This window comes from Schistocerca americana, chromosome 8 (assembly GCF_021461395.2).
Source record: "Schistocerca americana isolate TAMUIC-IGC-003095 chromosome 8, iqSchAmer2.1, whole genome shotgun sequence".
NCBI lineage: Eukaryota > Metazoa > Arthropoda > Insecta > Orthoptera > Acrididae > Schistocerca > Schistocerca americana.
Window position 1 is genome coordinate 54,800,253 of NC_060126.1, and position 23,467 is coordinate 54,823,719.

General features: G+C 40.6%; 1 protein-coding gene across 1 annotated transcript in view; it reads right to left on the reverse strand.

The window, feature by feature from the left end:
• LOC124545222 (fatty acyl-CoA reductase 1-like) overlaps positions 1-23,467 on the reverse strand; it is a 152,370-nt gene that overhangs the window by 66,656 nt on the left and 62,247 nt on the right. Inside the window, exons 3-4 of the mRNA XM_047124094.1 lie at positions 21,983-22,231; positions 15,341-15,486 (exon numbers count right to left, since the gene is read on the reverse strand). Of these exons, the coding sequence (XP_046980050.1) occupies positions 15,341-15,486; positions 21,983-22,231 (395 nt within the window). The remainder of the gene's footprint in view (positions 1-15,340; positions 15,487-21,982; positions 22,232-23,467) is intronic.

Consider the following 23,467-nt stretch of genomic DNA (forward strand, 5'->3'; position numbering starts at 1 on the left):
CTACTCTATAACAAACTCGTTAAGCAAGCACAGCAGAAAGAAAACCGTTGATACCTTCGTAATAGCAAGCCCTGTGCGATCATGACGAATGACGTCGGGTAAATATTAGCCATTACTTCCCTCCGTAAGTATCCCAGCAGTTTAGCTCGCAAGGCAATCTGTCAGATGGATTGATGGCGTACCTGACTGCACCGAAGTGACGTACGGCACAAGTCTGTTGTAGATTTCCTACACTCTGTGGAAAACAACAACCGCTACTGGGACAGATGGCTACCTCCCCATAATCACCAGTTGCTGTGGTTAGCACCACAGTCTGCCTTCGTCACAAAAGGGAGGATGTGGAGGTCCCTCCTTCCTACCAGGATCAGGATATCAGCGCTCCGGAGAACCAAATAGCGCCTACCTGGGCGGCAGATGAGTATCGCCGAACTTCACGGGTATACGGCAACCGTCATCGCAATATAGAGTGAGAAACAGCATGTGATCAATAGGTCACAGAGGTAAGGTTGTTAATAGTAACACATATGCATGATAATTACTTTTTTTTTGTTTGCACGCATGTCCTAGATGAAAGGCACTGAAGGACAGTAACAGTTACAACAGCAAAACATCAGTATGATGCCCTGAGTGGAAGTTCCACTTCTATATTCCACATCCCTCCAGAGTCAGCAAAATAGTGATGACTTCTTGCAAGCCCTTCTTCTAAATCAGAAATTAGTGGGGAAGGAAACAGTGTGTGCCTGCACATTCACAGAATTTCTTATCTCATGTGAAACGCCTAAAAACAACTCCCCACCTGTTTCCAGATCTGTCTTTAAAGGCAAAACAAAACGTGGCAAGTACCGTCTTTTCAGCATATGCATTATATTTCTCTTCCACATAGACAAAAAAAAAAAAAAAAAAAAATTAGAAAGCATGCAGAATCAAGGAAACTGTAACGCATTATCTAAATCATGCGTTATCACTGTTGTCATCATACTTCATTTCCACATACCAACCAACAGGAAACAGATATGCAGATTCAAGAAACTCAAATGTAAGTGGTGTTGCCTCTCTGCACGTCTGTGCTACATAGGTTACACTGGCTGCTCTGCACGTCTGTGTTGCATAGATTACACTGCCTGGCACAATTATAGTTTCACACTGAATCAGCGTCTAATTCTCTACAGCATACCAGCAAGTCACGCAAGCTTCGATGACAGCGACTTACCGCACACAGCATCTTGTCAGGACACTGCCGGCTACCCACCACAGCTTCCAGTCCAAACGATCCGTTACAGGAAGCGTGGTGATCTACATACTAAATTTTTTTGTTAAGGAAAACTTATGCATAGGAAATCAATCATGGTGAACTAGATCAAACCAGCTGGAAGACCAACAGAGATGACATCCAAATATTTTCGAAACATCGGCATTTGTTTGCTAGAGGAAATGTGTTACACACAAAGGAGACAAACTGTAATGCGTCACGAAGAGACAAAAGTCCTTTACTATAACATGAGTGCATCAGTGTCAGAATAAAACTATCTTCCTGGCTAATTATGATGTCTGTGTGAATGAAATTCCTTTTGTAAAACTTTTCATGCTATGTGTGAGTGCATGCATTGTGGAAAATTATTTACTAATAGTTTGTGTGAATGAAGTTCCGTGACGAACTTATTGGTATAAAAAGGAGGGGTACACTGTGTTATCAGCAGAGAAACAGTAACAGCAAAATTTGCTCGGACATAGAAGTCAACTAATCATTGGATATCGTGTAAGCAGCAAACCCATCAGGCAAAATCAGTTCTATGAAAGGTGCCCACATCTGTTGATTATGTGAAGCGAAAACGAGAAGGAACAACAAGCCCAGCCACACCTGGTCCAGATGTAGTTGACACAGGTTTGTCATAAACAACATAGTAAAATCAGAAGTTGGATATTAGCACAATGAGTATGCTCAGGGAAGTAAAAAGAATGGGGTGCGACGGTCGAGCAGCTCAACATAAGCCCAACATTTCTGTAATCAGTGCTAATAGTACTTGAGGTGCTGTAAAGAGCGAAGCCACTGAACACTGGATGACTGGACAGGTAAACCGCAATACACTCTGTGGCAATCCTTTGGATAATGTTGTCTGCCAACAATGAATTACGGAGGAGAAGGTAATTTTAAAGTATGGGCAGGGTTTTTTTTTTTTTTTTTTTTGTAGTTAGGATGTGATCCTCACACTGCGCTTAAGAAAACGTTGAATACAGAAAGAGATTAACACATTTTAAAACATGGAAACAGTGGAGGAACAGTTTAGTGATTATAGCTGCTTTGTATCAACATGTCAATGCACCCTGTCATAAAGCATCATGTGTGAGGCAATGGTTTGTGGACAACAACATTTCTAAAGTGGACCGGCTTGTCCAGAGTCCTGATGTCAATCAGACCGAAAATCTTTGTTATGAGTTACATTGCCAGCTTCCCTCCAGGCCTCAATGTCCAACATTCTCAGGATTTTGCTCTTCACGAAGTATGGGCTGTCATTCTTCTACAGACTTTCAGCCACCTCATTGGAAGCATCTATAGTAGAGATCAAGCCATCATAAAGATGAAGTATGGCTTCACATACTGCTTATGTCCACTGTTGTAACTTTCTCTGCAGGTTCGAGAGAAATTAGTTACAGTTTTACTCTCTAACATGGCAGCAATGGGGAAGTATGCGGCATTGCATCTGGGGAACCTATGGCAAGGGATCAGATTCAAATTGATTAGGGAATTGAAATTGCAGGCGGAATGGTGGCGCCAATGTCACATGTTCCACTTGGATTTCTAGCAGGGTGCAGTACGTGAGGCCATGCTTAGCTGGCGTCTGTCTCGTCACGTTTTCCTCGCAATCGCTGACAGCTGGTTAGACATGGCGGCTTGGATTTTCGTAGCTGGACTTAAGAGCGATAGTTACAATTTTCTACCGCAAAATTGTTTTCATCCACTGTCATTGGTGTACCACATAGATGGAAAGAGGCAACACATTATATATTTGAGTTCTTTAAATGCTCATATCTTTTTCTTGCTGTTGGAAACATATTCGCACAACTTGCAGATTTGTAAACGAGTCTCGTCGTTTGTATCACAAAGCATGCATTCCTCTGACTTCATGCTCCTTCGAAATGTGGAAATGCGAAATATGATGCTTGTATCGATAAGAGACGACTTGCTCACAAGTCACATTTGTTGCCTATCACAACTTTTTGGCTCTCGATAGTGGAGAGTTATAAAAGCTGAATAGTCATTACCAGTAGTTTGTCAAATATGTGAGCATTATTGTAGTCTTCATAGTCATTGTCATTGTCATTGTTCAATGTGTTATCTTTTTTTGGATACAAAACTTAGATCCGATATGCATCACATACCACTTCTACTAATACAATTCCTATCCTGCTTATCTGTTACTTGTTGTAATACGAGAGACTACGGATTCTTGTGCTTACATGTTATGCAACTTAAGTCATCTGGGCAAAGGGAGGAGTAAAAGGTGTTGGTGAAGCGTGAGCGCCATCTAATGCTGAGCGCAAGATGTGTCAATACCAGAGCAGGAGCACCAGTACTGATTTACGTCGAGGACTGCACAATATACCTGCCGTCCAGATTCTTAATTACCAGTGATAGGGAACTTGACTTTCTCAACACACCTGCATAGTAACCGTGATATGTTGTGAGAGAGTGAACAACAAGGACACAGCTGATTTCGAAAATAGTGATATGAACTAACATATTTCTTTCAAATGTGTCTAGCAGAAGAACAGTTTGTCCGGAAACGGCAGTTATTATTCGCAGTGTATCATGCAGTGGAGCAATAAGAGGTATTAAAATATGTTTTCTAAAAGAAGAACGTTGTGGCTCCTTGTTTAATCTGGAAGAGTGTTTACTTCTCACATGAAAGGTCATTGGCTTTCACATCGATCCAAACGCTTTTTCAGAAATTAATGTAAAAATAATACACATGCTTAAAACCGCTGCTCTGTTCTCTTTTACTATGGGAATGTATTGTACTGTTCACGTCAATTATAATGCTGAGAAATACTTTTACTATCACGCTTTCCCTACAGTTGCCTACATCCAGAACAAAACTTTCACTGTGCAACGGAGTTTGTCCTGATATGAAACTTCCTGGCAGATTAAAACTGTGTGCCGGACCAACACTCGAATTTGGCACCTTTGCCTGCGGAGGCAAAGGTCCAAGCTCGAGTCTCGGTATGGCATGCGATTTTAATCTGTCAGTAAGTTTCATATCAGCGCAAACTCCGTTGCAGAGTGAAAATTTTGCTCTGTGAACGTCCTGCAGGCTGTGGCTAAGTCATGTCTTAACACTGTCCTTTCTAACAGCAGTGCCAATCTCACAAGTTTCACAGCTTCTGCTAAGTCTGAAAGGTGGGAGACGTGGTGCTAGCAGAGGTAGTGTCGTGCTTGGGTAGTTCTGTCGGTAGAGTACTTGCTTGAGAGAGGCAAAGGTCAGTGTTGACATTTTTATATACCAATACATTGTTGATAATAATAATAATGATAGTGAGATTAGTACTTAAGCTATATTGTTTTAAAAATCTTAATAACAGTATTATTATTATTATTGTTATTATTATTACTTTATACAGAACTTAATACATGATTTTTTTATTTTAGTATTCACATATGGTAAATCTCGAACAACAGAATGTTTTCCATGAGACTTCTTTCTTAGAAAGCATTAACACATTATCTTTCTTTTCATACTCTCTTGTTACCACATTGATTTCAGTTGAGACCCAAGTAGTCACAGAAATACTGGCAAAATCATCAACATGAAACAACAGTTTTGAATTCAGGCCTTCATATTTGTAAGCACTGTACATGCGACTGGGGCGAAATTTGAATGGATATCATCTTTCAGATGTAGAGACAATCCTTCCAACTTTCGTTTATGTCGCACAGCTTCTTCTTGGTGTCGCGATTTTTTTTCCTTCAGTAATACATTACATAAAACTTGACACAAAATGCAGTACAGTGCCTGTGGTGTCACCGCCAGACACCACACTCGCTAGGTGGTAGCCTTTAAATCGGCCGCGGTCCGTTAGTATACGTCGGACCCGCGCGTCGCCACTGTCAGTGATTGCAGACCGAGCGCCGCCACACGGCAGGTCTAGGCTAGAGACTCCCTAGCACTCGCCCCATTTGTACAGCCGACTTTGCTAGCGATGGTTCACTGACTACATACGCTCTCATTTGCAGAGACGATAGCTCAGCATAGCCTTCAGCTACGTCATTTGCTACGACCTAGCAAGGCGCCATATTCAGTTACTATAATTCTGAACAGATAATATTGTGAATCATGTACCGACAAGAGCGACGTTCCTCATTAATGGATTTAAGTTAAGTATCAAACTAATTACGTCCGCTTTCTGATTTCTAATTCCTTGTCATGTTCCAGACCTCACGTCAGTATAGTTCTTCCCTCCTCGCGCCAGCCTGCGTGAGCAAAAACGCGTGCATTTCGGCCTCCTCTAGTAACACGGTGTTGGCTCTTCTGCCAACACAACAGTGCCATTTAGATTTTATTAGGGCAGATACAGATAGATACCTGTTGCGTAATGAAAATGTCTGAAGTATCTACGTAAATTAAAACGATCTATTGATTGCAACAGATGATATTCCGAAAATTGCTGAAAACGGTGATTCGCTTTGTACACTGATAAACTAAAACATTATGACCACCGCCAGTTCCTGGTGGTGTTGCGACCACGTGATGCGGTAATAAAGACATGAAAGCGGAGGAAACACGGACGGGGAATCATTCTAGCGAAGGTATGGTCTGAAAATGAGGAAATCCGTTGAAATAAGCGACTTTGACAAAGGGCAGATTATATTATGCAGATTCTGTGAACGAATATCTCGAGAAAGGCGAAAGTGGTCGAATGTTCACGCTCTACTGTCGTGAGCATCTAAGGAAAGAGACAGGAGGACAGTGAAATAACCACTAGGCGATAAATGGCTGGACGTCCACGACTCTTCACAGAGCGTGGGGGCCGGATGCTTTTCTGCCCTGTAAAGTAAGACAGATGGTGATCTGCAACATGTTTATCGAAAGAGCACAATGCTGGTACGCGCACAAGTCTTTCGGAGCGCACTATTCATTGCACGTTGTCAAACAGGAAGCTTCACAGGAGACCGCCCCTACGTCTTGACCCTACGACATTGTCAGTTACGATTGCAGCGGGCACGGGATCATCGGGATTCGACCGTCGACCAATGGAAATGTGTCTGCTCTTCGGCTGCATCACATTTATGCTACTCTATGTCGTTGGTAGCCTCCACAAACACCGTCATCGATGTAAACGGCTACTCGAAACACGCAGCGCGCCACGGGCGCAGGCTGCTGGGAGCAATGTTATGCTGTGGGAGACACTCTCACTCGCTTGCATCGAAGACACGCTGACAGCTACGAACAACACACATCACTCCATGTTTGATGTCTTTCCCACGGCAATGTGTTTTCTCAGCAGTTTAATTGAGCGTGTCTCGGCGCCAGAGCTGTGCTACAGTCGTTTGAGGGGCACTGCAGTGAACTCATGTTGATGTGTCGGCCACCAAATTCGCCTGATGTAAATCCTGTGGAATCCATCTGTGCCGCCACCGGGCGTCATCAGCAATTACGCAAATCAGTCGCCCGTTATTCACGCGAATTACATGACTTGTGCGTAGACGTGTAATGCCACACACCTCCTCAAACCTACCGACAAACCGTCGAATCCCTGATACGTAGAATCAATTATTTATTTCGTTCCAAAGATGGACACACACGCTATTAAGTAGGTGGCCATAAAGTTTTGGCTGGTCAGTGTATGTTTCTACCGTGTGACAGCATAAGATCACAAGTGACATGTGCTGTAAGGCGAATATGACTGTGACTTATTGTGTATATACACTGAATCAGCCAGAACATTATGACCGTCTACCTGCTATCTATATAAACCTTCCCAGGTGACAGTAGTGTCACCTGGAGCGGAATGACTGGTACTCAGACACAAGCGCCTTGCATGTGATATCAGTGAGCGTGCTGTCTGTGTGTAGAATGGGGAAGGCATACGATATATCTGACTGAGCGCACATTGTGATGGCCCAGAGGCTTGGCATGAGCATTTTGGAAACTGTGTGACTTGTCAGGTGTTCAAGGAGTGCTGTGGTGAGTGTCTTCAACGCATGGCGAAACCAATGTGAAACAACATCCAAACGCAGTGGGTCAGACGTCATAGGTTGGACAGACTGATAAAACAGTACAGGCGGCGAACTGTCGCGGGACTAACATCAGACTTTAATCATGGACAGAGCAAAACTGTAACTGAACACACACTGTACCCAACACTCCTACCGATGGGCCTCTGCCGTGATGACCCATGCCTGTGCAAATGTGAACATCACGACATCATCAACTTCGACTGAAATGGGAATGTGACCATCGGCATTGAAAAGTGACCAATGAGAAGTCGCGAATTCTTGGTCTTCCAGGGGAACAGCACCTTGACATCTCTATGATGCCAACTCCCTGCAGCAGCTTACCAACACCTCACTGCTTCCATGCCACAAACTGTCTACTAGTTAGGTGGTCATAACGTTTGGGCTGATCAATATATGAAAATAAATTTCACTACTGGCCATTAAAATTGCTACAACCAAGAAGAAATGCAGATAATAAACGGGTATTCATTGGAGAAATATATTATACTAGAACTGACATGTGATTACATTTTCACGCAATTTGGGTGCATAGATCCTGAGAAATCAGTACCTAGAACAACCACCTCTGGCCGTAATAACGACCTTGACACGCCTGGGCATCGCGTCAAACAGAGCGTGGATGGGGTGTACAGGTACAGCTGCCCATGCAGCTTCAACACGATACCACAGTTCATCAAGAGTAGTGACTGGCATATGGTGACGAGCCAGTTGCTCGGCCACCATTGACCAGACGTTTTCAGTTGATGAGAGATCTGGAGAATGTGCTGGCCAGGGCAGCAGTCGACCATTTTCTGTATCCAGAAAGGCCCGTACAGGACCTGCAACATGCGGTCGTGCATTATCCTGCTGAAATCTAGGGGTTTCGCAGGGATCGAATGAAGGGTAGAGCCACGGGTCTTAACACATCTGAAATGTAACGTCCACTGTTCAGTGCCGTCAATACGTACAAGAGGTGACCGAGACGTGTAACCAATGACATCCCATACCATCACGACGGGTGATACGCCAGTTTGGCGATGACGAATACATGCTTCCAATGTGCGTTCACCGCTATATCTCCAAACACGGATGCGACCATCATGACGCTGTAAACAGAACCTGATTCATCCGAAAAAATGACTTTTTGCCATCCGTGCACCCAGGTTCATCATTGAGTACACCATCACAGGCGCTCCTGTCTGTGGTGCAGCGTCAAGGGTAACTGCAGCCATGGTCTCCGAGCTGATAGTCCATGCTGCTGCAAACGTCGTCGAACTGTTCGTGCAGATGGTTGTTGTCCTGCAAACGTCCCCATCTGTTGACTCAGGGATCAAGACGTGGCTGCACGATCCGTTACAGCAAGGCGGATAAGATGCGTGTCATCTCGACTGCTAGTGATGCGAGGCCGTTGGGATCCAGCACGGCGTTCCGTATTACCCTTCTGAACGCACCGATTCCATATTCTACTAACACTCATTGGATCTCGACCAACGCGAGCAGTAATGTCGCGATACGATAAACCGCAATCACGACAGGCTACAATCCGAGCTTTATCAAAGTCGGAAACGTGATGGTACGCATTTCTCCTCCTTACATGAGAAATCGGTTGGAAACTTTCCTGGTGTCAGCACGTTATAGGTGTCGCCACCGGCGCCAACCATGTGTAAATGCTCTGAGAAGCTAATCATTTGCATATCATAGCATTTTCTTTTTGTCGGTTAAATTTCGCGTCTGCAGCACGTCATCTTCGTGGTGTAGCATTTTTAATGGCCAATAGTGTATATCTGGAGTGTTTTTATGTCTTCGTACGCTATGTAATATATTATAATTTAAGCATGACACGAAGGTAAAATTTGCTAATTGTGATGAGGATAATCGAGAAAATGTGACGATATTGTACGTAACTTATATTATGTTGTGCACACACATGTCAGATGAAATTTAGTGTTGAGGTAGAACAGTTTTTACAGATTAGAAAGAGAGAGACATAGAAAACTTACTCCGATGTATAAAACAGACGATTATGAAGCATATGTTGAAATATTGTACGTAATTTTATAATGTTGTGTACAAGTCTGAGACAAAACTGAATGATGAAGCAATCCAGAGAGAAATAGGAAATGTACTGAGGTGCATAAATCAGACAAAATTTGATGGAGGAAATATGAAAGTATTGTACCGTACATATTTTTTTGGTGTTCTGTACGAAAATGTGATATGAAATTTAACGTTGAGACAGTACAGTAGTTACACAGTGTGTATGTGTGTGTGTGTGTGTGTGTGTGTGTGTGTGTGTGTGTGTTTGTGTTTGTGTTTGCGTACTCAGCTCACTCAGTTACTTGTAACATGGCGCCAATTCAAGTGAGGCCTCGGTACATTTCCTCTCAACATGGAAATAATGTATATCTTTGAGGAAGGCCACATTTTATGCAGTCAGAGGCAAATATGTTTGAACATGACGTTATTTCTACGCTATTAAAGTGAAGCGTACGCAATTTTTAATATAGAAATACTACATATCTCTGAATGTTACTCCATTTTTACGCAATTCAAATGATCGGTTGTCCTATCTTATTCCTATGGTGTGATGGGCTGTAAACAGGAGGAGAAGGGGAATTGTAGGACAGAGAGAGATGAGGCCTGTCGTATGACTATCATGATGAAATCACTGACAAGGGTAATGACGTCGCTGATAAGAATGATAACTTCATTGATATGGGGAGTGGGGCTTGTAATGTCATTGCTCTAGATTGTCGGGTTTCTAGACCATTTACACTTTTAAATGCCATTTAATTGCAAAATTGATCCTGAATGCTTATTCGTTTTCTACTCCTGCAATTAACTTTAAGCAATCATTTCATTTAAGGTAAGCTTGCCGGGCCTATGCGGAGAATGTTAAATTAGCCTACTTCATGTACCTTTATCTCTGGAACTAATGAAGATAACACTGTACAATTTTTACAGCTGTGTTATCTATGTTATTTATGTCTTCTGAACCAGAATTAAGAGATTAGGTAAAAAAGAAGGAGAGATGCATATGAATTTTCCATTATGCTATTTTTATTAGAAATAATTGTACACATATTGGCCTAGATGGCCTTCGATTCAAGTTATTGCTATGGTTGTGCTTCAGTAGGTACAATATATTACAATGAAATAGGTGCCAAAGTTTCATATAGCTATCACAAGTAGGCTTTGATATAAAGGAACATAAAGTATAAAAAATGTCAATTTGAGAAAATCAGATTTAAAGTATAAAATGATAAAAATTGACTTGCAATTTTAAATTAAGTCTCAAAACACCCAGCAGCATAATCAGCATCACCATCTTTGCCAGCTTCCTTCTCCAAAAGCTTCTTTCTTCTGATTGATCTTGGTTCTTTGGTGGTGAACTGAGCTGCTCGCTGTGTCTTGGCGAGTCTTATCTTCTTCAATAACTTCAAGCCCTTTACAGTATGGTAGCCTGGAGTAATGTTAAGATGTTTTAAAACTCTTCTTCTTCCCATATTTCCATCATTAAATGTTAATACAGCATCACTATCTCCCCATTTTAGTGTATTGAGCCCTACATAAACATTTTTGGGCACTCGTGTCCAGATAATGTTATTGAATGATTCATTAGGATTCTGTGTTCGCCCATGTAGACATTTTCGGAAGAGGTATGGGTAAGCTAGGTCCCTGTAAATTGGTTTTATTGCTTCCATAACACCTTCAGGAACAGAGTTATTGTGTTCAAAAGACATTCCTGAAACTTCAGCACCATTCAGGTCAAGGTGGGCAGAGTGCCTGTGTCGGTTTTCTGTCGGTTGAGAGTTTGTGGATGTGGCCCAGACTGCTTTCCTCATACTTTCTAAATAATTTCAGATATTTCTGATGGCCGTTCCTTAATGCTTCTAGAGCTGATTATTGTTTTATCAGTAAGCCGACCTCTAAGTGGTTTGCCATGGTGGTGCGAAGAGATCGTTTTAATTTTCTGAGACGTGTGCCCATCCTCTTTTGCACATGCACAACACATTCCAATTTCTTTATATTTTCATATGAGTTTGCTTCAACAACACTCCTATACGCTTTAGAATCTCCATCCCATAGGAACTGGGTGTATCGTACATCCCTTTCCTGCAGTGATCTGCTAAACATTTTCATTGCGGCATCGGCTTCCATTCCTCCGCTAGTTCCCTCATAATTTTTCTGTCAGTTTTCATGTTCATTTTTCCATTTTTATCATAGGAGCTACAGCAATGTTTTGTAAGTGCCTCAAAATTAATTACTTTGACTGTGTCTACAGTTGTCATTGAGGCAACTGAGTTTTTTGACGTGTGACCACGGTTTTGCCATGTCCCATCAAACGTAACTGGTATATCAGTTTTGCCTTCGTCCACTTCAACAGCTTCATTTGTTGCAGCCTTCATTGACAGGGAAGCGACAGATTCAACAGCTTCTCCTATAACTTTAATATACCTCTGAATTTTTGAAGGTGGTGGTGGTAGATTCATAACCAATAAAAAATACTGACTTGCACTAAGACCATTTACGATAGCTCCCGTGGCATAGCAAAGCCTTGCATTTACCCCATAAAGATTATTGTTGAATTCATTTGACGTTACAAATGACTTTTTGTTGTCACAGCCAGTGCAAATAATTGCTATTGTCGTAGTGAGTCCTATTCTTGCAGAAATATCTTCTTCAATAGTTACTTTTCCGCCACAAATATTACAGCACAATTTATCACACAACACCTGAATTAAAATGTTCATATCACACAAAACATAGCCCAGACAAGGAGTACTATTTTCTAAATTATCCTGCAGTAATCGTAGTTCCTCGAATTGTTTATGTAATTTAGTTTTGCTTGCATTGGGTGAGGTCACATCTCTCTTGTTCTCTGGTGGCACATAAAGGTTATTTGATTTTACACTGCTTTTGGGTTCCAAATCTTGAACAATACACGGTTTTACACTTCTAGTGTGTTGGTTTCCACTAAACTTACGTTTCTTGAATAGACTAGCACTTCTAGGCATGTTTAAATTACGTCAAACTGCACCAGATTACGTCGGAAGTCACTGTTTCACTCAAAATAAACAAACAATTGCCAAGCGACTGCGAAATAACAGTGTGACTAACATAGAGCTCCACGTTTTTTTCTGTCAGAGATGAAAATCAAAGCCTTCTATAAAATGTAGTTTCCGAGATATTCACATACAAACAGATGCACGTCCGAAATTTGGTGATCTCGCAGATACGCATGTAAGACTTCAAAATTAAAAATAAAATACTTATAAACGTCACACACAGATAATTTATGCACTATTTTGTGGAGGAAAGAGTACGTAATATTCTAGGGCATGTTTTGTAAAACGTGAAAATTTTCGAATTTTTGCCAGCAAACTCCCCTCAATTTTCTCTGTACACATACTCGAAGATACTTTTACGATGTGAATGCTTCTAGCGAAATGATTGGTCTGAGCGATCTACTTACTTGTGCACATTGTGTTACATTTTTTAATGTTTTTAGGCTGTGCAGATCTTCCTGCTACAATTTACTTGCATTGCGGCTTCTGTGTGTATGACAGCATCTTCCTCATAATCATCATGGAACTTCTGACTAGCTATTTATACATACTGAGAAAAGTAACGATTCAAAACACTTCCCTGACGTAGATACAACGTTAGTTTTATGTTTCCATTCAGGATGACAGGCAGTGTCCTGTTTGCTAGAAACTCAGCAATCCATTCACAGAGCTGGTCTGATGTTCTTACGCTTGTACTTTGTTCATTAGGAGGCAGTACGGAAATGTATCGAATGCTTCCAGCAGTCAAGGAAGACGGTATCAAGGAGGCAGTACGGAATTGTATCGCATGCTTCCAGAAGTCAAGGAAGACGGTATCAACCTGAGTGCCAGTAAAATGAGATCGTCATGTCATGGATCAATAGAGCGAGCTTAGTTTCACACGTTCTTAGTTTTCGGAATTCCTGTTGTTTCCCAGAGAGGAAATTTTTGGTCTCCAGAAATGTCGTAAAACGTGAGAATAGAATATGTTTCAAACTTCAACAGCAGACCGACCTTAGATACATTTGGCTATAATTCGGTGTGCCTGTACACACCCTTCATAGAAATGGGAATGACTCTCGCTTTTATCCAATCAGTAGTAACACTTGGCTTCTCCAGCGACTTACGGTACACTTCTGCAGAAGACGACAACAAGATCTTTTGAATACTCTACGTATAATCATATCGGTACTGTCAGAATACGTCTCCACAAGTCAAGCAGACAGCTTGTTGGAGCCCGATCGCAGAAATCTATCCCTCACAGATCGCCTTCGCCCCAGTACAAATGGCAATGATGTTCGTATTATTACATATACGTTACTACTCAAGAAGAACTTCGTTGTGGTCAACAATGCCCTCATAGAAGAGACAAACATGATGGCTACTAACTACTCAAATATCTTCTCCTCACTTATGAAATTGCTTATTGCATTCATTAACACTACCCAGGACTCACACGCGAATTCTCCTAAATTATTGAGGATACTGGAGGACAGTGGTGTATCGTCTCCTCAAAATTTAGGTCCTAGCGTTGATGTACGTTTTTCCCTCATGACTCAGTGCTATTTCAATCTAATCATAAAGCCTTGCTTACCATATGAGCTGCCATATCAGTAACTCCAACAATTTAAGTGTAACAAACTAGGTTTTTTGCACTATTTAGCTAAACAACTACAATCCAGTAACTTAGTTTTAAATCACCAATAAATCAGCTCAGTGTAATCATTTGACGACATGCAAGTCACTGCAAGATAAGCTAAAAACTATCGATCGAATGCTACTTCCCTGCCTGGGGTTTTTCCGTGGTTTCCACTGGCTGTAAGGTGAAGTGCATGAACTACACCAATCACAAGAGGCTGTGTCCTTTTCTGACACCCTTTTCAATCCGAGCACTTCATTCTTTGTCTCCCATTTTAATTTTTCCCTCCTGGTTCTTGTGCTTATTGTATATTATGACTCTGTAGCTTACACACACGGGAATTGTAACTCCTTATAGCACTTCACATTGTCGAACGCTTTTTCTAGTTCGACGAATCCTATCTCACTGTCATCCAACAGGTCCCCAGTTTCATCTCAATAAAAAACAAAATATCATTACCAACTGTTAGTTCCATACCCCCTTCGCCTCCATAGCTGAAGTGTCGGGGTGTCTGATGGCCATGCAATTGGCAGAGGAAGAATTCCCGGTACTGTGTTTTTCAATTGTGCAAACACTGGAATGGAGAACACTCAGCTTCTCGATACCAGTTCACACTTGACTGAGAAGCATCAGTTGCAGCTGACACTGGCGGGGAGAGTGGGGTGCTCATCTCACGCTACTTCATACCACATTCTGATGACGCCATTGGCGAATGATGACACGGTGGCGGGTCGTCGTTCATGGTCCTTAAGGGCTGAAAATGGAACTCATGAAGTTGATCACCTCAAGGCAGTCTGTTTGTGACCGTCAACCGCCATATAATTTTGACCATCATGGTTTGTAAAAGCTCTGCACGTGCATCTCTTCTGGTCCAACGAAATCGCCGATGATAACAAAAGAAATCTCTGAAATGGTGTCAAAGTTATAATAATGAGTTCATTCATAAAACTGTTCATGTCATTTCTCCGTCTATTGTCGTAGTGAGATAGGTAGTTCTTGATGTATCTACTTACCTTCAGTTACTGGGCATGTCCCGTAAGAACAAGGCCCACATTAAGGGCAGGGGGCTGTCAGGACCACAGAAGAGAATTCCAGTTGACATCCTTCTCTTTACATTGGCCAGATCGTGGTTCTGTCAGATACATTTAGGATGTAATCGAACACCATTCCAGAGGACACGAGACACCTCTTCATAATACCTGGATACTGTGTGAGGTGAGTGCCAACATTCGGACACGTTCCGCAAACTGGTATAAGCTTCTATGTGATTGCTGACTCGGTGTGATATTTTGTATAAGTGTTTGTTGCTATCTTGAATTTCAGAGCAACCGAAAACCCACTGGTGGGTGTTATAATGTTTGGCTGATGACATTAATTTTAATCATTCTAGATTACTAGCTATTTCACAACTGGAAAACTGAACTGTTTTTATTTCCTTACTTTGGTGTTATAATCTCTAAAAGGTCGTCGTCCATTGACGAAACAATATTCATAATCTTTTCTGGGTCTGCTTTTGCTGGGTACAATTTTTCTTCAACGACTTGATGGTCTGAGTGGCAGAAGGAGGTCGAGATGTACAGGAATACCTGAAAAACAATATTTTTAAACAGTCTATTGGTAAAATTGTTTTATCAATACATGTTGTAATTATAAAGCAGTACGTGTTCCTGAAATAAAGGTAATTTTAAATACAAACAGAATTATTTTATTTAAATGGATACTCTGCCTAATGGAATCCTAGATCGAAAGTCATAACATGTAGTTTACTAACTTCCTCATGGATCACTGACAGTTTACACAGCGAAGTAGTTATGGAAGTAATGCAAGATTTCAGGTTCTCAGAAGAGAAGGCAAAACTGTGTACTCAATTCTCGAAAAGGAAATTGAACTGAATATTAAGTTATCAAATTTTAATCCATTATTTAGTGTAGAAGCATTTTAATTTCACTAGTTACAGCTGTCCACACATTTTGAATCAGAATGTTTTTTTCACAAAAGAAGTGTTGATAAGTGTCGTATCATACTTTGTTCTGACTTACTACTGTTAATTAGATAAACTGGACGGTTCTGGACTATAAGGTAAGATCTCAGGAACGGCGACTTGGGTACATTTTACAATAACTTATTGTCTGGCTGTTTGAGGATTGTTGCAAAGGCATCACTGATTACAGAAGGAGTTGAAGTTATTGTTGAAGTTATTGAGCTGGAGCTGCAGGGAATTATAGGATGAATGGAGGGTGCGATGGACTGCAGGGAAACTGGCGTAGTTAGCTTACTGAAGAAAAAACAGGGAAGAGGGCTCTTATGGGAAGTTGGTTTTGTACAGGAGATAGAGCAGGAGTGTCAGGAGTGGTCTTGACGCATTTCTGCAGTGAGGACGAATATACTGGGGTGGTCACTGTTCACTATTGCGTAGCATGGGCCATCAGTTACAAAGGATGCAATATATCACTTGTTGTCGATTGGAACCACGTACCAGAACCTACCACGAGATTTAATGTCGTTTGGTGGCGTTACAAACACGTGGCTCAGTAAGGAATCATTCAAAAGGAAATAAAGGTCGAAAATAAGGAAATCCAATTGCATAAGCGGCTATGACAGAGGACGGATTTTTATTGTCCGACACTTAACATTCAAACAGTTTACATTCAAAGTGAATGAAAACAGGAGAAAATGGCATAAAGATATTCATCAGAAAAGGTAAAACTATGTATGTGGAAGAGCAATACCTATGAAATTTGATGAAATTGAAATTATTCTCACCTCTTCTTCTGAAGTTAGGAAAATAATAAACTCATTCAAAATTAGAAGCTTGCATGGAATTGATGGCATCTCCAACAAAGTACTAAATGCTTATTCTAAACAGTTAAGTAGGATTTTCAGCCACATATGTAATAGCTCACTGAAATAGGACATTTTTATTTGATAGACTGAAATCTACTGTTGAACCATTGCATGAAAAGGGGGATTGGTCCAAAGCCAACAACTACGGCCCAGTCTCACTTCTGACACCTTTGCCAAAACTTATTGAAAAAGTAATATGTTCAGGAGTAACTTCAAGTATTTGAAAAAATAAATTACCAACAAAATGCCAGTTTGGTGTTCAGAAAGGTTTTTCAACAAAAAATGCTCTATATGCTTTCCCTGATCAAATTTTGAATGCTCTGAATAACCGAACATCACCAGTTGGGATTTTTGTGGTCTATGAATGGCTTTTTACTGTATAAATCATGGAATTCTTCTAGATAAACTTAAGTACTGTGGTATGAGTGGGACAGTGCCTAAATGAATTGATACATATTTAACTAGACTAGTGCAGAAGGTGAAACACACAGTTTACACAATGCGCAAAAATCAGAAGATTTCTCAGATTTGGGTGGTATCAAGAATGGGTCTGACAATGTTTAATATTGCGTCTCTTACGGTTCTTAATGTATGCTAATGTCATGCCAGTCTATATTCATGATGATGCAAATCTAGTTCTTTTTGCTGATGATACAAGTTTAGTAATAACAGCCAACAAACAGGAAATCACTGAGGAATTTGAATATAATGTCCTGCAGGAAATTATTAACTGACTGTCAAAAATTTTGACACAACACAGTATATTCAGATCCGTACAGTAAATGGTACAAAACCATTAATATAGAATTTGAAAAGAAGTCTGTAGCTAAGGAAGAATGTTGCAAAATTTTGGGTGGGCACATTGATGGGGATTGAATTGGAAGAAACACATAGATGATTCCATACATTTTCTACTTCTGTGATTAACGTTATTGCAAATTTTGGTGATAAACATAGAAGTAAATTAGCTTACAGACCTGTTTTCATTTTCCGCTTTCATGTAGCATCATATTTTGGGTTAATTCATCAATAAGTAAAAACGCATTAACAAAACTTGTACTCAGAATAATCGCTGGATCCAAGATCATCTTGCAGACATTTATTTAAGGAGCTATGGGTATTCACAGTAGCTTCACAATTATATATATATATATATATATATATATATATATATATATATATATATATAAAAATTGTGAAGCTACTGTGAATATCCGTATATATATATATATATATATATATATATATATATATATATATATATATATATTTTGTGAAGCTACTGCCAATATCGGTGTAAATATATATATTTATTTATGAATTTGGCCAACTATGGACTGCATACAACTTAAGACTTATGGTGTTTCTTTTTCTTCTGTTCATACCAGTATTTCTTCATTTTCTCGCCAACTGCTCGTCTCTGCTCTTCTGTCCACACTCTCTTGAGTCGAGGTTTCGGCTCATCTTCTTCATAGTTTGCGTTTCCTATCAGTAGCCTGTAGTGATTCCTGTCACGTATTATTTCTTCTGTAACACCTATTTTGTTAGCGTCTTGCTTTGCTACTTCTATCCATCTTACAGTTTTTTTTCAGCTTACTAACGTAATTAAAAATTTTCTTTGTAATCCGTGTTTCTTCCATTCTTTTTAAATGTCCATAAAATTTTAGCCATCTCTTCCTCATTGTATCTGTGATCTTTTCTGTATTTTTGTATAAGTCTTCATCTCTCCTTTTAATCTACCTATTTTCCTTGTTTTTCTCAAGAGGTAGAATTTTTCTTAGTATTATGTTAGGCACTCTGGTCCATACGTTGCTTGTGTCCTAATAACTGAATTATAATATCTAATCTTCGCTTGCATGGATATTGATTTCTTATTGTAGTAGTTTTGTGTTAATTTATATGCAAATTCTAACATTTTATTCTTTCTTTATTTGTTGTGTTATCCAGTCCATTGGCTTGGTTCAACTTACCTAGGTATTTGAATCTATCAAATCTTTTAATTTTTCCATACTTTGTGTTCATACACTATTCTGTATTATGTTTGTGTTCTATGTACTCGGGTTTTTCATAGGATGTTTTTAGCCCAGTCTTTTCAGCAATCTCGTGCAACAGATCACGCATAACTATTGAGTCTGTTAGGTTTTCAGTTATCAATGCCATATCCTCCGCAAAGGCTAAACATTTCACTTCAAATTTGTTCTTTCCATCGCCCATTCTTATACCCTTTAAGGCTCTGTTTTTTAATGTGCTTTCCCATGTTTTTACTCTTTTATCTAAAACCAAGTTAAAGAGAATTGGGGACAGTCCATCTCCTTGTCGAACTCCTGTTTTGATTTTGAATGGTTCAGAAATTTCGCCTTGAAACTTAATTCTTGATGTCGTATCTGTGAGCGTTTGTTCAAGTCTTCTGGTGTTTTCATCTATCCCTGATTCATAAAGTTTCTGGAATAGTGTTTGTCTGTTAACTGAGCCATAGGCCTTCTTCAAGTCCACGAAAGTAACTACTATATATATTCCCTTATGAAATTTGTTACTAATAACCCATCCCAACACAAAAGCAATTGGAAGACAGTCTGAATTCACTACTTTGGCACAGAATTGGGTGAATTTTTCTGCCACAAAAATCTCTGGTCACTTACCAAATAGCATTACAAGTCTGATAGATTGGTAACCAACATTTGAACAGAAATTAAGCGAATTTCTGAATGACAACTCTTTCTACTGCAAAAGAAAGACTTGAATGATGGCATGTACAGAAATCTTTTGTTAAACTGACATATTCCACATCATTACAAAGTATCATATTCATGATCTATGGATTAAGTATTAATGTAATCTAATCTAATCTAATCTAATCCATTCATAAGAATGAGTGTCTCCGAAACGTCAAAGCTGATCAGGTGTTTCGTAGCTACTACTGTGAGCATCTATGGGAAGTGGTTGAAAAAAGTAGAACTCATGATCAGGCGACAGGGTGTTGGAATCCATGTTATTTACAGAACATGGAACTCCGATGCTTGGCCACTCTTTGAAGCAAGATTGGTGGTGGGCGATATGTGGCAGACCTAACGACGGAGTATAATTCTAATACAAGTATGTGTGTTTCAGCCCTCACTATTCAGTGCATATTTATGAATGTAGTCCTCTACAGGCGAAGAACTTTACATAATCAGACGTCGACCAACAAAGTTGTCAGTTACCACTGCGGTAGTCACAGGATCATCGAGACAGGACAGCGAAATAATGGCAATGGCTCACCTGATCAGCTGAAACACAGTTTCTTGTTTCCCTAGGGTGATGGTAATGCCTGGGGGACGGCTGCACAAAACATGCAATGTGCCATGGACTCATGCTAATAGGGTTACTACAAAGCTATGCTGGTCATTCACATGGACTCCATGGGACATGTGACAGTACTGACAGTAATCGTAGCGTCCATGAGAGCTGTAGACTATGTGAACTTGAATGTGGAGCACCAGCTTCCCTTAGAGTATGATGACCTCCCCCGCCCCCCTCCCCAATGGCAATAGCATCTTGCATCAGGATAGCTTCCTTTGATAGAAGGCCAGAATCGTCCGACAGTGGTTTGAGTAGCATGATAGTAATCATACATAGAAGTTTTGGCCACCAAATTGTCCTTATGTGAACCTGTGGAAATACTTCTGGCTCACTATTGGGCCCACACCTCACGCCCAGAAAACATCGGCGCGTAATTTAACTGCATCACCAATGAATAGGCCTACTGAGGTCTTGTCGAATCGACCCCATGCACAATGGCTACTTCACTGCGTTCCAAATGTGGACCATTATGGCATTAATCAGAAAAAAAAGTGCTTGACAAAAAGTGCAAAACCCAGAATAGGAGGAGGAGGAAACGAAATGAAATTTAAATGGTTTAGAGGGTATATGACATCATTTTAGTGATTACATAGTGTAGTCATTTTTGCAAAGAACATGGCAATATGAGCCCACTTATGACTATGATACCACTGGCCTTGATATACACACTAATCTGGTTGGGAAAGATGCCATAGAGTCATTGGATCCTTTCCTGGGGGAATGTGGCTCACAACCACAGTAACTGGTCCTTGATATCATGAATCCGACACTGTGATGGAGTTGACGTTTGAGTTGTGTCCATATATGTTCTGTTGGGGACAGGTGTATGTCCATACATTTTCTGTCAGTGACATGTGTATGTTGTTGGCCGCAGGAGTAACTTACTGTACCACAGACAGTTCATAGAGACACATGCCTCATACGAAAGATCGTTGTCCTGATGAAAAATGGTATCATGATACTTCACAAGAGAGTTAACACATGATGCTGCAGGATGTTCATGGTTTATAATTGTGCTGTCACATTTCTACGAATAGATACCAATCAAGACTTGAATTCATATACAATGGTTCCCTAACCCATGATGGCAGGAGTAACAGCGTTTTGCCCCTCCAGTACATTGGATGTAAGGGACCTCTCCCTAGGTCGTCACCAACTCGCAGAACCGCGCGTCACTCATTAGCAGTCCTTACTTCTCGGTCACAGTGTCACCCAGATGTGGCAAGTTGTGCTGTGGTATTAACTGCAGCGTACGCATGCGACACTAATTTCCTAGTCCAAATGCTACTAGTCCCCAACCAATGATGTGGGTTGGCACCGTTGAAGGGAGCTCATTACCTATTCTCTGCTTGTAGGTACAGATGTCAAGGGGCTATGATGTGCTTGGTGTACTATACCATGATCCTCCCTTGTGGGGGTCAGATGCTGTCCACTGGAACCATGGCGATGAGTATGAGTGACCTCACATTTCCACGCAGTCCAACATCAGGCCAATAGCGCATCCCAATGCCCCACAAATCTGGAACCAACATGATTCAACTTGGAAGCCAAATGGAGACCCACAATGAGGCCCCTTTTAAACCCTGTCATGTGGTGATTCAGCTACTTCATGACAGTACACAGCATCTTCATGTCCTTCACTGTGATCATGCCCTGGTAACAACAGTAAACATGAATAAAACTACTGCACACTGGTGACCATTGTGCTGGTCAAAAAGAATTGTAACTCTAATCATTTACATATCCGCTGGTTATGTGTACATGTATCAAGCTACATTGATATATCACCATGTCTACAGCATGCTTCAATTGTTTTCAATGAGTGGCTCTTGGCTCATCGGTGTAAATACACTACCTTACTCTAAGAGCATGTTACGCCATTTTACACATTCCTCAGACCTGCAGGTTGGGCAGCTGCTCGGCCAGCTGCAGCACGCGCTTCGTGCCCACCACGTTGGTGTTGACGGCCTTGCGCAGGCTGTCGTTGAAGCGGACGCTGGCGGCGCAGTGGAAGACGACGCTGACGTCACGCTGCAGGGCAGCCATGTCCTGCTCTGCCAGCCAGAAGTCCGGCGAGCTGACATCACCGGAGATCACAGACAGATGGCGTGCAAAGTCGGGCCGCTCTCCTCGAAGCTTCGAGAACAGCTACACAAACAAACGTGGCACTGCTGACGACAGAGCGAATTCCATGTATATTCCGGTAAGCTGATGGATCGAAGACCATATAAAAGAAGATCTAAAGTCCCTAATCAGATTTGGTTCAATGAGTTGATAAAAAAAGTTATTTTAAAGACTTTTGTTTGAGAAGGGAGCAGGAGCAGTGAAATCCACACTGAATCCTTCAAGTTTGACTGTGCTGGTGGCACTGACCATTATACTCTATTCAGTATAGATCGTCATCCTCCAGTTGCTGTGTAACAAATGCAGAGTGTAAATTACGTCACCAAAAAGGGAAATAATAGCCTTCAGCACTCTAAATGTCGATTTTCTCGAACACCCTTGAACCTTTCCACTCACAGTGATTACAATCATTCACATATTATGGCATCTATGATTAGTAACGGACATTTATTAATCTAAACCAAAACCACATGCCGAGCTACGTGTCAAGACCACTATGTGGGGCGGCGGACTGGGTAACTTATTAATAATCATTATTAATCACAGGAGGAAATTGGAATTGTTGTAGATATTGTTCGCAGTCTTTTACGAGAGGTTGGCAACTATTTCTGTGGTCAGCCAGAAAGTGATCATAGTTCCTGGTCTGCAAGTACACATTCTTGTCTAGCCAACTGAAAGAAATGTTTCTATTCTTTGTTTGTTCAGCTGGATCAGGACTATGATTATATCATTTAGCACCACTTATTTTTTCCTTAAAAGGATGTGTTTAGGTAAAAATATTGACCTAATCAGTCTGAGACTTGACAGTTTAAACATTATTACACTAAGGCATTTGTTGACAGTGTCTGAAAATGCAACTTTAACTTTTAATTTCATTGTTAATTATGGTGCAATACTGGCTTGCTGCGCACAAACATGTTATGGTGACGTGGCGCTACTAGCAGTGAACTGGGGTAAGACCCGGCACACTCCCTCGCCTCCTTATCTCTATAACGATACAGCGCTTGTTTCGCCGCACCATCCCTTTTTTAGTTTTTCTGGAAAAATTTATTTTTGAACAAAATGAAATATTAGAAACAAGGTATGTTCTTATAGTTGACCTCTTTTAAATGAAATTGATTTTTATCAAAATTGCTTAAACAGTGCACATACAAATTATATATATATATATATATATATAGAGAGAGAGAGAGAGAGAGAGAAACATGACATAATGGACTTATACAAATCATTTACATATATTACATAGAAATAATAAAA